General features: G+C 43.0%; 1 protein-coding gene across 8 annotated transcripts in view; it reads left to right on the top strand.

Moving 5' to 3' along the window:
- Positions 1 to 16,939, top strand: part of CSPP1 (centrosome and spindle pole associated protein 1) — a 140,275-nt gene that overhangs the window by 26,463 nt on the left and 96,873 nt on the right. For all 8 annotated transcript variants that reach the window (XM_077492831.1, XM_077492832.1, XM_077492835.1 and 5 more), the window contains exons 3-4: positions 13,290 to 13,404; positions 15,445 to 15,548. In XM_077492831.1, coding sequence (XP_077348957.1) covers positions 13,290 to 13,404; positions 15,445 to 15,548 — 219 coding nt within the window. The remainder of the gene's footprint in view (positions 1 to 13,289; positions 13,405 to 15,444; positions 15,549 to 16,939) is intronic.

Genomic DNA, 16,939 nt, shown 5'->3' on the forward strand with positions numbered 1-16,939 from the left:
CCAACTTCGGGGGTCTTGTCCCCCTCTTCGGTCCGCTAGCAAAAGAGCTATAAGAAGATAGCGGAGGAGTCCGGCGAGAAGACCCCCGAAGACGGAAGACCCCAGAGCTGTGCAATAAATTATTTTATCTTGTGTGTTGTGTTTTTTTTTTTGTACTTTATTTTACAGGTGAATGGGTAGGGGTACATTGTACCCCATACTCATTCACATAGGGTGGGGGGCCGGTATCCAGGGGCCCCCTTATTAAAGGGGGCTTCCGGATTCCGATAAGCCCCTCGCCCGCAGACCCCGACAACCAACGGCCAGGGTTGTCGGGAAGAGGCCCTTGTCCTCATCAACATGGGGACAAGGTGCTTTGGGGTGGGGGGGCCGCGCGGCCCCCCTTTCCCAAGGCACCCCCCATGTTGAGGGCACGCGGCCTGGTACGGCTCGGGGGGGGGGGGGCGCTCGCTCGCCCCTCCTTTCCTGGCCGGCCGGGTAGCGTGCTCGGACAAGGGTCTGTTGTGGACTTGGGGGGGGACCCCCATGCCGATTTTTTTTTTTTTTCGGCGTTGGGGTTCCCCTTTAAGTCCATACCAGTCCATGCCTACCTGGAGACCCGCTCGAAATGAGCGGACTTTTCTCCGGGAAAAGTCTGTTCATTTCAAAAGTACGGCGGACTGGCATACACACGGCCGGATTGTCCGCAGAAATGCGAGTACGGCGGGAAGATTGGAGTGCAAAACTACACAAGAAGAGCAGCTTATATGTACATGAGCCTTTTCATGCAATTTCTACTACTTCTTTGCCTGTGACCCTGGTTCGTTCTCCATCCTCTCCTCCCCACCCCCCCAGATTGAAAGGGCAAAGTGTATACAGATTTGGACTCAAAATGTGAGCGTAGAAGTGTTAGAACATATGTCTTTTTTTTTTTTTTTTTTGCAATCTGTGTATCAGCTCTGTATGTGTGTTGGTGACCATTGTCATTGAACAGAGAGAGGGGAAATCTTTTAAAGGGGACACCTAGTTTTGTAACAGCTGATCACCATGAGCATTTCTTTATCGTACATCTTGGGACACAGAGCCTTAAGTAATTACTTAATGGGTTATAGGCCACCTCCAGGTGTTGACACTGGTATACTTAATCAAGGAAGTTCACTCCCTATATAACCCCTCCTCCTTCCAGGAGCACATCAGTTTTTTCGCCAATGTCTAAGGTGTTGGTCACGAGTAAAGATGTGCTCTTTGGAGCTCCACTGGAGGGAACCATGCTGGATTTAACTAGCCTCCTTAAAGACCAGGTCCATCCAAAGTGCCATTGAGGCCTAAAGGGATGGTACCTGGAGCCTCGTAGCAGAAGCACGAGGTTTTGCCTGTAACGCCTCTCTTTGTAGGGACCCCAGGAACCCAGGCTTAGGTCTTTTTACATTACCTAAATGTCCTGTTGGGTGCTCTTTGGAGGTCCAAGGCAGTTGGAACCCCGTTTTAGGGATCCAGTCCTTGAAAGTTTGCTACGCAGTCCGCCGTGATGGGTGAAGTTTGGATTGTCTGTTAATTCAGCAAATCCTGCGGCGAGAATAAGGGAAGAAAATTGGGTATTAAAAACATCCTATGTATTTCTTCCATTAGGGAAACATTTTTGTCATGCCTTAATTCTCCACTAGAGGGAGTCTATTCACATACCTTACTCTGTTGTCTGCACTGTAAGCTCAGTCCGTGTCTGGTTGCAGCAGCGTGTGGAGGGAGACTTTGCAAGGTAAAAAGAAATCTGCAAAAAATTTTTCTTCTCCCCTCATGGGACCAGAGGGTTAGGGGGACAGCAGCGCTGTACCCCCTTACATTAGAAAACAAGATAAGGTCTGGTGTCACCGGTAACACACCTCCATCCCTATAATATGCAACAAAAAAAGAGAAATTTGCCCTGGGACTTTAGATGAGGTGAGTACCCCCTTACATTACCCTCACGGGGGGGGGTTGGGGGGGGTACAGGTCCCGCTAATACCGTGGGAACATTTTAAAAGTGAAAAGGGGCACAATTTTGTTCTTGGAGGGGACGGGGCCTAAGCGCGATGCTGTGAACGTCCACAAGGACACATGGCAGGCTAAAAACAAAATACAGTCTCTCCTCGGCTGACGAGGAGAAAGCAGAAAACAAGCAGCCTGCAACACAAGCAAGGACACAAGAGCTGTGGGACATGTGAGGGTTGCAAACTGGCATTCCTGATACAGGAACGACACCTTTTTCCCAGCACTAGGCTGAATTTTATAGCGTCTTTAAATGTCATGACTATTTTCAGCGATTTAAGTACAATTTGTATAGTGCCTCAGTTTTTGTACTTGGGACTATGCCTACCAAAAAAGAAGCCACAAAAACCAAAAAAGTCAAGATTTTATCCCAAGGCGCTAGGATCCCGAGTCGCATTTCTGTGCTGTCATCCTCGCCTGAATTACCAGTTATGGCAAGCCAGGGTGAGCCATTGGAACAAATTGAAACAGAAACCGGAAGAGACGGTCAGGTACGAGCTCGGCCCTCGTTTTTACATTGATAACTCACATTTTATATAGGTATGCACAATCAATTGTATTTAATAAACCGTTTTTTGATTGAAAATACTACACCATGGTAGGCTCTATATCCTGTTGTGTTGAACATATGAGATTGACACAGTGTGAAACAGAACGGAAGGATTGCCCAAGGACCCCCCAGGCTTTTACTGCATACCCAATAAGGGACGCGCAGGAACATCACAGCTTGAAAGAGTGTAAACCCCTTCCTCCTTTTCTACATGCTGTTTACCTTACAGCAGTAAGGTAATAACCTAGAACAGCCACGAGTGTCAATTGACACTGAAGAGTGTATTTCCACACTAAAGTCACACTGTCACCTGAAGAGCATTATAATTACACCCAGTATCTTTGAAAAACACTGCTACACTTGCACTATCTAGCACCGCGGACTGTTTAAAACCCCCACATCCCATTTTGGGATTTATTTATTTTCACATTGCATATTTTGCACACCCCCCTTTTTTTGCACTTGTTTACTTGCTTGCACATCTATTTGTGGCACTGATTAATATCTATATACTGTGTTTATTTGCCTAAAATTACTATATACTTTATATACATAGATTTTAAATTCTTGTATATGGTTTTACATAATTTTAGATTACATCTGAATTCCACGTTGTTTATCATTGTACCTAGATGATCTATTACTAATAGATCAGTGGGTGGCTCATTTGGAGCAAAGCGTACGCACTACAACCAACTATCCAAAGAGTTGGGTTGGATTCTCAACATAGAGAAATCTTCCTTAATACCGCTAAAAAGGTTGGAGTACTTGGGTCTGATCATACACACAGCCCAGAAAAAGGTGTCCTTGCCTCTGGGAAAGATCAACTCCATAAGAGAGTTGGTGCGGATGGTCAGGTCAAATGACGACCCCCTCCATTTGTCTTTTGCATGAGGTTACTAGGAACCATGATGGCTTCATTCAAAGCAGTTCCCTATGCCCAGTTTCATTTAAGATTGTTGCAAAACAGTATCCTGTCTGCTTGGAACAAAACAATTAAAACTTTAGACTTGCCAATGCAGCTGTCCCCAAGAGTGTCCCAAAGCCTCACTGGTGGTTACTAACCCAGAATATGCTGAAAGGAAAATGCTTCAGACCAGTCATTCTGAAAGTGGTAACAACGGATGCCAGCCTTTCAGGCTGGGGAGCAGTACTAGAAAAGACAACTGTCCAGGGACAGTGGTCAAGAACCGAAAGGAACCTTATCCATCAATATCCTAGATATTCGGGCAGTACGCCTGGCTCTAAAAACCCGGACTTTCAGGTTACGGGATTGTCCTGTCAGAATTTAGTCCGACCATGCCACAGCTGTGGCCTATATCAATCACCAAGGGGGCACTGAAAGTCTCTCAGCGCAGAGAGGTGAACCATATTCTAACTTGGGCAGAAAGGAATGTTCCGTGCCTATCTGCAGTCTTCATTCCGGGAATACAGAATTGGCAGACGGACTATTTGAGTCGCCAGCAGTTATTCCCAGCAGAATGGTCTCTTCACCCTGACATATTTTGGCCTGTTTGCCAAAGATGGGGGACTCCAGACATAGATCTTCTAGCGTCCAGGTTCAACATGAAGTTAGTCAACTTTGTGGCCAGAACAAGTTATCCATTCACCTCGGTAAGGGATGCGACCCCATGGGATCAGTCCTCACTGATCTATGCATTCCCCCCCCAATTCAGTTGCTGCCTCAACTTCCTTAAAGGATCAAGCTGGAAAGAAAGCCAGTAATTCTGGTGGCACCAGCATGGCCCAGAAGGTCATGGTATGCAGAAATTGTAAAGATGGCAGTGGAGCGCCCATGGTCTCTCCCACTACAGCCAGATCTGCTCTCACAGAGATCGATATTCCATCCTACCTTACGGTCTCTAAATTTAACGGCTTGCCTATTGAAACCCACATTCTGAAGAAACGTGGGCTTTCCAGGTCAATTATGTCTACCCTGATTAATGCAGGGAAGCCAGCTTCCAAAACTATATATTATAGAGTCTAGAGGGCTTATGTTTCCTGGTGTGAATCCAAGGGTTGGCACCCTCGGAGATGTATCATAGGCAAAATTCTTGTCTTTCTACAATTAGGGGTAGAAGTGAAATTGACCTTGAGTACTATTAGAGGCCAAGTTTCAGCTTTATCGGTCTTATTTCAAAAGAGCACTTGCTACTTATTCTTAGTCCGGGGTTTTATATAAAGGGTAAAGTGGCTTATTCTGCCCGTCAAACCTCCTTTGAACCCTTGGGACTTGAACTTAGTTTTGTCTGTGTTACAAAAACATATTCTCCTAGTCCTTCTGACAAGGAAGTTGCTATTTTTGGTTGCTATATCCTCAGCAAGGAGGGTTTCAGAATTGGCTACTCTTTCTATTAAAGAGCCATATTTGATATGTCATGAGGACAGAGTGGTGTTACACCAGGGGTTGACAAATTTGCTTGGAATCTAGGAGCCAGCTAAAAAAGTTAGGAGCCAGGTCCGTGACGGCGATCTGGACCTGTCCCTGGCCTGACATGGAGACGAGTGAGGGGAAGATGGCCCCCAGCCCCCCACCTGTCTCCAAGTCATTGCCCATAGCTCTTAGAGGGACATTTTTAAATTGCATTTTAGTGTAAATATGAGATGTGAGGTCTCTCTGACCCCAGATCTCATATATAAAAGAGGACCTGTCATGCTTTTTTCTATTACAAGGGATTTTTACATTCCTTGTAATAGGAATAAAAGTGACACACATTTTTTTTTTTTTTAAAAGAACAGTGAAAAAAATAAAAATAAAAGTTAAAATAAGAAAAAAAAATTGTTTTAAATGCACCCTGTCTTGCCAAGCTTGCGTGCAGAAGCGAACGCATATATGAAAGCAATGTTCAAACCACACATGTGAGGTATCGCTGCGATCGGTAGAGTAAGAGCAATAATTCTAGCCCCAGACCTCCTCTGTAACTCAAAACGTGCAACCTGAAGAATTTTTTAAACGTCGCCTATGGAGATTTTAAAGGGTAAAAGTTTGTCGCCATTCCATGAGCGGGCGCAATTTTGAAGCGTGACATGTTGGGTATCGATTTACTCGGCGTAACATTATCTTTCACAATATAAAAAAAAAAAAATTGGGCTAACTTTACTGTTGTCTTTTTTTTTATTTTTTTATTAAATAAAAATGTTTTCCCCAAAAAAAGTGCGCTTGTAAGTCCGCTGTGCAAATATGGTGTGACAGACAGTATTGCAACGACCACCATTTTACTCTCTAGGGTGTTAGAATAAATAATAAAAAAAAAATATATATATATATATATATATATATATATATATATATATATATATATATATATATATATATATATATATATATATATATATTTTTTTTTTTTTTTTGTTTTGTTTTGTTTAGGGGTTCTAAGTAAAGGGATGGAGAAAGACTGGCCCATTAGCATTGTTGGTTGTAATTCCAACGGCCACCACAAGAGGGCGCCAGATTCCAGAAGGAACCATAGGATCACAGAAGGCCTCAAAGCCGGGGGCTCAATTACCGGCCGCCTGCGGCACGGCCCGACGCGATCGCGCGGGGGGGGGGTCCATGGAGACGGGATACCCCCAGCTATGCTGCCCCAGGCGCAAGGTCGTTGATTCTAGTCGCCAATGCAACCTGGCGACCGCGTTTTGTCGAGCACTGTGTTACACCCTCGTCCAGACTTTTTTTTTTTTTATCAAAAGTGGTTTCAGGTTTCACCTGAACCAAGATATTGTCCTGCCATTGTTTTTTCCAAAACCATGTTCCAGGGAACAAAAGTCACTACATTGTCTTGATGTGGTGAGAGCAGTGAAAATCTATTTAAAGGCAACTGCTCAGATTCATAAGACTGATGTCTTATTTATTCTGCCAGGGGTTCCTAAGAAAGGACAGGCAGTGTCGAGGCCTCCATGGCTCAGATCTGTAAGGCCGCAACTTGGTCTTCAGTGCATACATTTACAAGATTTCATCAGGTGGATGTAAGGAGCTATGAGGGTATCGCCCCTCGAGCGCAGTGTGCTGCAAGCAGCAGTATAGATCCTCAAGTCTGGAATGGAATTCCCTAATTTGCTCGGATTTCCTCTTTTCTGACTTCCTGTTTGGCAATAGGACAGGAAGGCGAAGGGCAATCTCCGCAATAGGACACAGATGGTGAAAAAAAAAAATCTGACGGAGGTTATAACCTTCCATTTTTCTCTCTCTCTCTCCCTCTCTCCCTCTCTCCCTCTCTCCCTCTCTCCCTCTCTCGTGTTTGCCATGAAGGGAGGAGGGATAAGTCACAAGAGGGCCAATAAAAGCTACAGGGCTGGAGGTGTGCCTCTGTGTAAATCCAGGAAGAGAACAGGAAGTGGCTTCAGCAGCCCGCAGATAAAATGACTGCAGTTAGACTCGGTGGAGGGAGATTTCTGTTGCATATTTGGGAAGTACAGAATTGCAGTATATATAAAATAATAAGCAAAGTGGTTGGAGGGAAGCTTTAGAATGGCAACAATGTTTTTATTGCAAACTATGTGAGTAAAATGCAGTTCCTATTTAAGTACAGGAGTTGGTAAATATTTCCAGCAGGATACAGGAAAAAAAAAGTAAAATTTGGCGGTATGATGCCATGATACTAGCCAATAATTAAATTTAGATAGTTTGTCCCTAAGGCCACGTACACACGCGCGGACTGTTCGCCCAACTTTGTCCGCTGAACAGTGTTTGGGCGGACAGTCCGCTCATGTGTGGGCTTTCAGCGGACAGTTTCAGCGGACAGTTTGACCAACAAGGTTTTTCGGAAATTCCGTAAAACTGTCCGCTGAAACCTTGTTTCAGCGAACAGTCCGCTCGTGTGTAGGCTTGTTCGTCAAACAAAGTTGCGCGCATGCTCAGAAAGGATTTTCACGCCGAAAGTTATAATGCAGTGTATAGGACGTCGTATTTTTCGTGCCGTTCACGTCATCGTGCACGGTTTCAGCAAACTGTTCGTTCGTCGTGTGTGGCCATGTCCGTCCATGCTAATTTTGAGCGGACTGTTTGCCGAAACTGTTTGACGGACAAAGTTGGGCGAACAGTCCGCGCGTGTGTACGCGGCCTTACAGGGTACTGCAGTACCATGCGTTTTTGCATTTGGGGCGCCGTTAACAATACATTGGCACACAGCAGGTCGCATGGGCAGTTCGTTTGAGCTCAGTGCAGGAAATACACACGGATTGTGCCTTTCCCGCACTGTGTTCTCGGCGTGAGCCTACCCTTAGTTATGTGTTTGTGAATTTAAGCAATTATCAGAGTATTTTTACATAGAACTAGTATTTTATTTTATTTTTTTCTTACCTGTACATTTAGAAGTAACATTGATTTGTGTACTGAATACAGAGCAACAATTAACCCACTGAAAGTACATTGCATAACAGGATTGCGACACTTATTTGTCTGAGGGATAATCAGCTAAAGTAGTCCAAGTGTTTTTAACAGCATTATGATGCAAAATAGAGACTCTTTGAAACATTTTATGCCCAAAGACTATCAGTATGAGTTTTGTTTATCATACAGAGCATGCTATTGTATGCCTATTTACATGTGTTATCCTGCCAAGATATTTATATTCATTTCTATTACGCTATGTATTTTTCCTTTCTGCCTTGTGCTCTCTCCCTTGCTTGTGTTTTATCCACTAGAGAGAGGTAGGCAACCTTAAAGTGGTAATCTACCTGAACAACATGGGAGAAGTTAAAGATCACCAGGCATAGTGTCCCTCCTGACAACAGTTTTAAACCTGTAATTGCCGTACTATTGTGTCTCAATCGCATGCATTGCACAGCAATCATGGGTTTAAATCGCACGGTGAGAAGGCAACATATCTCCTCCTCACCACCTGTCAAACACACTCAGATCGCCTTTTAGAGGAGCAGCAGTGCTTGGTGCAATTGTAAATGAGCCCTTGGTTGCATTCAGCAGGGGCACTTTTAGGGCTCGTTCACATGTAAAACCCTGCGGTTGAGTTGTGGTTTTATTGCCCCAATCCCTACCCCTTTGGCAGCAGCCAAAGGTGTACACATGCCACAGCAGGTATTGAGCCCCCTGCTGCTTTTGGTGCATGCTACTGTCTGCCAATCATGACTCATTCGAGTAAATGGGGCGACTCCGCATGGGACAGGGGCCAGCACTACAGTGGAGGCATCGGCTTTTGCTCCACCTTTACAAGTAGTCCTTCTGCAGTAAATAAAAAAGGTGATCAGTGCAAACTATATACCAAATATTACTACAAAGATGGAAAATCCTTGTTTGATATGTATTCTACTTCATAGATAAAGTGCAATAAGTCAATAATTATATCAATACTATTGGTGAATCCTAATGCAAATTGCTGCTGTGCATGCAATTGTTTAGCTGCTGTCCAAAACTGCTACTGTGCAAACTACAAAAATAAATGATTCACTGTGAATGCGATTATTTAGCTGCTGTGCAAAATACTACTGTGCAAACTATGCAAACAAATCATTTGCTGTGCATGCGATTATTTAGCTGCTGTGCAAACTGCTACTGTGCAAATTACGCAAATAAATCGCAGCACAGCAAATGATTTGTTTGCATAGTTTGAACAGTTAAACAATTGCATGCACAGCAGCAATTTGCACTAGTACTCACCAATAGTATTGATATAATTATTGATTTATTGCACTTTATCTATGAAGTAGAATAAATATCAAACAAGGATTTTCCATCTTTGTAGTAATATTTGGTATATAGTTTGCACTGATCACCTTTTTTTATTTATTGTTGTTCAAGTGCATGGTATACACTTTAGATCTAGCAGCAATCTAACCGACATACCACATTCAGATAATTTTTACTTTGATAGCGCGAGGGAACCCCATTTTTCTCTTTCAATAGTTTTTGTTGAATTTTGATTTTTGACAAATAGGAACCCCATTTTTCTAAGTCCTTCTGCAGTGCACTCTGTTTGATGCTCTGGGATGGTGGGTCAGCAAGCCCAGACTGAGATCTATCAGTCACCTGTCTGAGATCTACTGGTAAATCGCGATCTACAGGTTGCTGACCCCCCGACTTAGGCCTCTTTCACACGGGCCGTGATGATCCGCCCCGTGAACATCCGCTTGCTCAGCGGGGAACGCTCTGTTGATCCCCGCTGAGCAGGAAAATGATAGTCCGTCTCTGCACACTGCGCGGGGGCGGACCCTATGGGAGATCGGATGTCGACGAACCATAGAGTCCGTCATCACCCGATCCGATCCACAGATGGATGGAAAAGTAGGTTTTTCCTCCGTCACACTTTTTCGGAACGGACATGTCACCGCTGACATCCGATGCTCCATAGAGGTCTATGGAGCATCCGTTCAGGTCCGCCTGAAAAACTGACAGGCGGACCTGAACGGATCGTCCGTGTGAAAGAGGCCTTAGGATTTTATTCTTTGAGATGATTGTATATCTTTAACCAAAATACTTTTAACCAGTTCCCCTGTGGAGCATTTTGTTTTCTATATTTCACATACATTTTAAAATCTGCATTTTTGGCTATAAAGTTATGTAAAACCCCCAAAATACGTTATATTTTATGAATTAAGAGGCCCTGCAGAGTATAAAGACAGTAGTTGTTTTTTTTGTCATGTGCAACTGTTTATCAAATCGAAATTTTTAGGAATAAAACGCTAAAATTAATTCTATTGCACACCAACACAATTAATTCCCCATTTTTTTTTTTTTTTTTACAAAATAAAAGATCACACTACCTAAATTATCTGTAGTTGGCAATTTTAAATGCCTTTTTTTTTATTTTATTTTTTTGTAGCCCATTCATTTAAAATAAACCTAGAATCCAGAGGGACCTAGAATTATTTCTCTCACTCCAATGCTCATGGCGATTAAACGTGGTGCAATAGCTGTTTACCTACATGTTTTCACCCTATGTACATATTTGCATTTGTGGGTGTGTGCAGGACAACAGAGTAACTTTATTTTATTTTTTTAATAATATACCGTATATACTCGAGTATAGGCCGACCCGAATATAAGCCGAGGCCCCCAATTTACCCCCAAAAAAACTGGCAAACTTATTGACTCGTGTATAAGCCGAGGATGAGACATGCCTGTCCATCCCTGTGTGTGTGTCCGTCCATCCCTGTGTGTCCGTCCATCCCTGTGTGTCCGTCCATCCATCCCTGTGTGTGTGTCCATCCATCCATCCATCCCTGTGTGTGTGTGTGTGTCCATCCATCCATCCATCCATCCATCCCTGTGTGTGTGTGTCTCCATCCATCCATCCATCCATCCCTGTGTGTGTGTGTCTCCATCCATCCATCCCTGTGTGTGTGTGTCTCCATCCATCCATCCATCCCTGTGTGTGTGTGTATCCATCCATCCCTGTGTGTGTGTGTCTCCATCCATCCATCCCTGTGTGTGTGTGTGTGTGTGTGTGTGTCCAGCCTACCTGTGTCCCGAGCCTGTGTCCCGAGCCTCCGTCCCGTGCCTTGCCTCCTTGCCTCCGTCCCGTGCCGTGCCTTGCCTCCGTCCCGTGTCGTGCCTTGCCTCCGTCCCGTCCCGTGCCGTGCCTTGCCTTGCCTCCGTCCCGTGCCTTGCCAGGATCGCCGCTCTTCGTCGGCGCCTCGGCGGCCATTGTAAAATTCAAAAGCCGCGCCTCCGCCTTCGCCTGTGATAGGCGGAACACTGAATTTCCCAGCAGCCTGTGTTCCGCCTATCACGGACATCGTCTCATCCTCGTCCGTAGTACGAGGATGAGACGATGTCCGTGATAGGCGGAACACAGGCTGCTGGGAAATTCAGTGTTCCGCCTATCACAGGCGAAGGCGGAGCCGGAGGCGCGGCTTTTGAATTATAGAATGGCCGCTGTCTGTCTGCTCGACACGCTGATCGAGCAGGCAGACAGCGATGACTCGAGTATAAGCCGAGGGGGGCACTTTCAGCCTCAAAAAAGAGGCTGAAAATCTCGGCTTATACTCGAGTATATACGGTACATTTTTAAGGCCTCATGTACACACTGCTGGTAAACGGACGTTCAGAGGCAGTTGACTGCTTTTTTTCAGCTGTCCCTGAACTCATCCAATGTTATCTTATGTACACAGGTTAGTTTAATGTAGTTTTTAGGCAGTTGAGTTTAGAGGCCTTTTTTGGAAAGCAAAAAAATGAGCTCAGACGCTGAGTTTAGAGGCATTTCAAGCGCCAAACGCTTCTAAATTCTGTAACTTGCGTTTAGCCGTGTTTCGTTTAGAGGCGTTTTTCATTTTTGACTATTTTGGGGGGAAAAAACCTTATTTTTTTTTATTTATTTTTTTGCAAACGGGGCATGTAAACGCGGCAAAACAGATGTTTTAAGGTGGGTTACTATCTGTCAAGTTAAATCGTTCAGGAGAGGTTGTAAAAACATCCCGTGTACATGAAGCCTAAAAACTTGTTTTTTTACATTTAACTTCATTGCTTTCACAAGGAGGCTAACGAGCCCCCTTTGTAATACCGTTGGAAAAGTGACAGGTCCCTATTATTGAGACATCAGGATCTATTACACCCCTAATGTCTCCTCTGCCATCCATTGCAGCTCGATTGTGCTCGATTAGCTGCTTCTCCAGCCACAGTAGCCAAGTAATGACAACTCTGATGCTGGAAACATGCAAGGCAAGCTGAGCGCTTGCCTGCGATAATGCTAATATCCACTCCCCCAATAATGGCACATCAAAACGCATATAATATGCGTTCTAATATTTTGGCAACAGGTATTGACAAGCCTTGGTTAACCCCATCCACTGTAATTTCTAAATTCAAAAATGCATTGAAAAAACGCACATCAACACATTAAAACTCATGTCAATAGGGGACCCCACGCCATATTTTTTGTGAATTTTTTTTGCTGGCAATGTGTGTGTGTGTTTTTTTTTTATTTTTATTTTTTTACATTTAGCTGTCAGTGGGGAAACCCGCTGACAGCTGATGACTCATCCATTACTAAGGATGCGGCAGCTGGCTTCCCGACCCACTCCTTAGCAACCAGCTATATACAGTAAATGTGTTATTATATATATATATATATATAAAATATATATGTGTGTGTGTGTGTAAAATCATGGTAGAAACATAGTACTTGCATTTTGAATGCAGGTCCATTGAAGTCTGTTACCTACAAAACTCTGCATTTTGCGTGAAAAATGTTCCCGACCCTTTCCAAAACCAGAGGCACAAAATGCATTGATGTGAACGTGTTCCATAGGAACCCTGTTAAAATAATTCCCTGTCATTTCTGCAAAAAGCATGAAAAAACACATTAGTGTGAATCAAGCCTTTTTTCAGTTTGTATTTTTGTACTATGTGCAAAGAAAAGACAGATCTGGCGCTATACCTTTAAAAATTTAAAGACTAAATGAAAAATAGAAAATTGAGAGAAGAAAAAATAAAAAGGAAAAAATGTTTTCCTTTTTATTTTTTTCTTCTCTCCATTTTCTATTTTTCATTTAGTCTTTAATTTTTAAAGGTATAGCGCCAGATCTGTCTTTTCTTTGCACATCCAATATATTCCCATCCACGTGGTGGTGATATTAGGCAGAGGCAGCTCATTCCATCAACATACTGTCTCTACCCATAGCGCAATCCCCCTTCTATACATCTTTATTTTTGTACTATGATTTTTCACTATAACTAACAAAAAGTAAATGGAAAAAAATATGCTATATTTTAAAATTATAATATAAAACTATACTAATTTAAAAGTTACTGCTGTTTTAAAAATGTTCTTGTATGTTTTAGAGCAAGAGATTTGAGAATGCACGTGATGGAGAAAGACCAAGGGCCTACGCTTCTAAAGAAAACATTCCCCCAAACCGACAGTCACAGAAAGAAACTGCTCCAGTAAAACAGTCAGGTATGATCCAGAATGCTCATGGACAGTGATGGCGAACCTTGGCACCCCAGGTGTCTTAGAACTACATTTCCCATGATGCTCAACTACACTGCAGCGTGCATGAGCATCATGGGAAATGTAGTTCCAAAACATCTGGGGTGCCAAGGCCATCACTGCTCTAGGAATTGTTGTTGTATTTGACATCTATAGATTCTCCTTCCCTAGCATTTAATTTAAAGTATAACTAAAGACAAAACTTATTTTTTGTTTTAGCTAGAGTGGAGAGGGATTAGAACACGTGTCAGTTTTTATTGCTGTCTGTTCCCCCATTAAGGAGATTCACCCTCTCTATTTGTTCTGTTTACCATTATCACTGAAAGTGAAAGTAAAAGAAAATCACAAATATTGATTGTCCTTACTAATGCAATAGAGGGGAAATCTTCCAATGGGGACACTAGTTCTGGTGACCTGGGGGTCTCCAAAAAATTCCATTAACCACTTGCCGACCATCCGCCGCAGTTGTACTGTGGCAGAATGGCATGGCTGGGCGAAACAACGTCATGTAACGTCGCTTCACCCTGTGGCAACTAGGGGGTGCAAGCTCACCCCCCGATCCGATGCAAGTGCCTGGCGGTCATGATTACCGCTGGGTTCTTGCGATCGCTCGGGGCACACAGAGAACTGGGATCTGTCTGTGTAAACACAGTTTCCGGTTCTCTGAGGGAAGAACAGACAGATCGTCTGCTCATACAGAGTATGAACAACGATCTGTCATCTCCCCTGCACAGTCCCCTCCCCCCTTCAGTTAGAACACATTAACCCCTTGATTGCCCCCTAGTGTTAACCCCTTCACTGCCAGTGACATTTTTACAGTAATCCATGTGTTTTCTATAGCATTGATCGTTGTATTGATGCCAAAAATGTGTCAAAATTGTCCGACGTGTCCGCCATAACTGTAGCAGTCCAGATAAAAATCGCAGATTGCCGCCATTACTAGTAAAAAAAAAAAAAAAAAAAAATGTAATAATAAAAATGCCATCTATCCCCTATTTTGTAGATGCTTTAACTTTTGAGAAAACCAATCAATATACGCTTATTGTGTTTTTTAAATGTACTTTTGGGGGATATTTATTATAGCAAAAAGTAAAAAAATAATTTGATTTATTTTCCCCAAAAATTGCCGCTTTTTTTTGTTTATCGCGCAAAAACTGAAAACCGCAGCGGTGATCAAATACCACCAAAAGAAAGCCCTATTTGTAGGGGGGGGGGGGAGAACATCAATTTTGTTTGGGTGCACGGCCGCGCAATTGTCATTTAAAGCGATGCAGTGCCGAATCACAAAAAGTGCTCTGGTCAGGAAGGGAGTAAAATCTTCTTCCAGGGCTGAAGCGGGTAATTTGCAGGGATTTCCTACCACTTCCTGGTTGGCTATGAAACAGAAAGTAAAGGGAAATCTCCAAAATGGGACAAAAAATAAATCTGACAGGGGTTATAACCCTCCCATGCTCTGTCTAAAATAAAAAATAAAAGTTGCCTATAGTTCTACTTTAATACTACAATTGATTCATCCAGTGCCATATTCTCTTTGTGTAAAGTGGAAGTAAACTAACTTTCAATCCTAGCTGGCAGCAACAATTTCACCCAGTCAGCCGTCTTAATTGGCCAGGCCAGAATGAGGCATGTGCACTAGAGTTTATTCATTCCAGCACTGAGGTAATGCGGAGTATATACTCTGAGCTACTATCAGTGTACATTCTAAAGATGATTGAGAATAGACAGGTCAAATTGGTTTACTGCAGAAGAGACATAACATGATCAGAGTAATAGCTAAATAGCACATATGATGCAGAATTGTGTTTTTGACAGAAGTTGATAAAATGCGTAAACATGGTTACAAATCTAAGAAAGGCTTTGAGGAAAGGTGCTCTTTCTGGCTTCTTTCCAGTGCCACATTGAGACTTGGAGACCTCCATGGTAGTAAAAACCACTCTATAGTTTAATCGGACCATGTAAAGAGAGCATGGACTTCACTTGTAGATATTTTTGATATTGTTCTTTTAGATGCCGGCTATGGATTGAGTTTGCCTCTTGGAGAGGACTATGAGAGGAAAAAGCATAAACTGAAGGAAGAATTGCGCCAGGACTATCGTAGATACCTCAATCGGGTAAGAGCAATGAATTGAAAAACTCTGCTTTTTGACTTGATGCCCTATCTAAAATCAGACTCAAAGCATTGTCACTCAAGGGAAACTCTGTAGTATTCTCCTTCACTTCTCCCCTGGCAGGTATGTAAAACATTTTGTAGGAGGGGTGAGGAGTGGAGGAGCTGAACGATCAAAAGCAGTAATTAGACACGCCCATACGGTCAAAGAGCTATTACATGGAAGGAGGGTAGGGGGTTGTGCTAGGAATTTGACTCTTCCTGGAGTAGTCACATTTTCTAGCAAGTTCAAATACACATTGCAAGTGAATGAAAAGCAATCATTTTTGGAAAGGAAAAACACAGTAAGTAAACGTTTTAAATACCATAAGCATTACAATAATATTGAAGAATGTACTCCATTCAAACTCCAAAAAGATGATCATTCAAATCCTGAAGTTTGTTTTAAAGGGTGCTGCCAATGCTATTTTATTTTTTAAGGTGTCTTCTGTAGGACTGTCACCCTTACTAGGGTTGAACTCAGGTTTGTTCAAATCCTAGTTTGAACCCCCCTAATCTATTCTGCCACTCGCTACGGACCGCCAATCATAAGTGGGCAAGGCATAGCCCACCCTGTAGTCGTATGTATGCAAGAGATATATGTGGCTGCTGGCCAGGGAATGCCTTGGCCGTTTGATTGATGGTTTGCAGTGACAGTTTCCTGGTGATATAGCTACATAGTGGACCATTGACCAATTCCATATCATGTGTCCCAGCAATCGAATGTAGGTATGCTTATTCCAGGACAGTGCTAATCATTGAAGTATAAATATGATGGATCTGTAGCTAGCACCGGAATTTCTGTCTTGACCGTTTACTATTAATATTCTGCTAACTGCTAAAGTACATGGAAATGTATCTACTACCAGATAGTACTTAAAGTGGTTCTGAAGCCAGCCTAAGTGTTTTTTTACTGTAATGCATCCTATGCATTAACGTAGAAACACCCCATTACCTGTCCGTCCATCTGAGAGCAGTGGGAGCCATAGGCAATTCCAGCGAGTAGGAAGCGAGGGGCATGGCTGAGCCAATGGACGCACTCAACCAGGGTGCCCCCTCAACACATAAAAAGGTATTCATAAAAACTTATAAAAGGGTTTTCATTTTTCAATTTAAAAAAATTATACATAGGAGAATGCTAAAGGGCTTTATTAATGTGTCCCCCGCAAGCACTCTCTGCTCCTTATCCTTTTTGAGTGCTCCCTCAAAAGTACTAGGAGCAGAGTGTGCTGGCGGGGGACACCAGAAGAGGAGGACTTTTGTGCAATATTGTTGCACATAGCAGGTAAGTAGAACATCATCTTTTTCATTTTAAATAAAAAAAATTGCCTTTACAATCACTTTAATAAAGCCCTT

The sequence above is a fragment of the Lithobates pipiens genome, unplaced genomic scaffold (assembly GCF_037356315.1).
Source record: "Lithobates pipiens isolate NorthernLeopardFrog02 unplaced genomic scaffold, aLitPip1_a1.2 Scaffold_19, whole genome shotgun sequence".
Taxonomy (NCBI): Eukaryota; Metazoa; Chordata; class Amphibia; order Anura; family Ranidae; genus Lithobates; species Lithobates pipiens.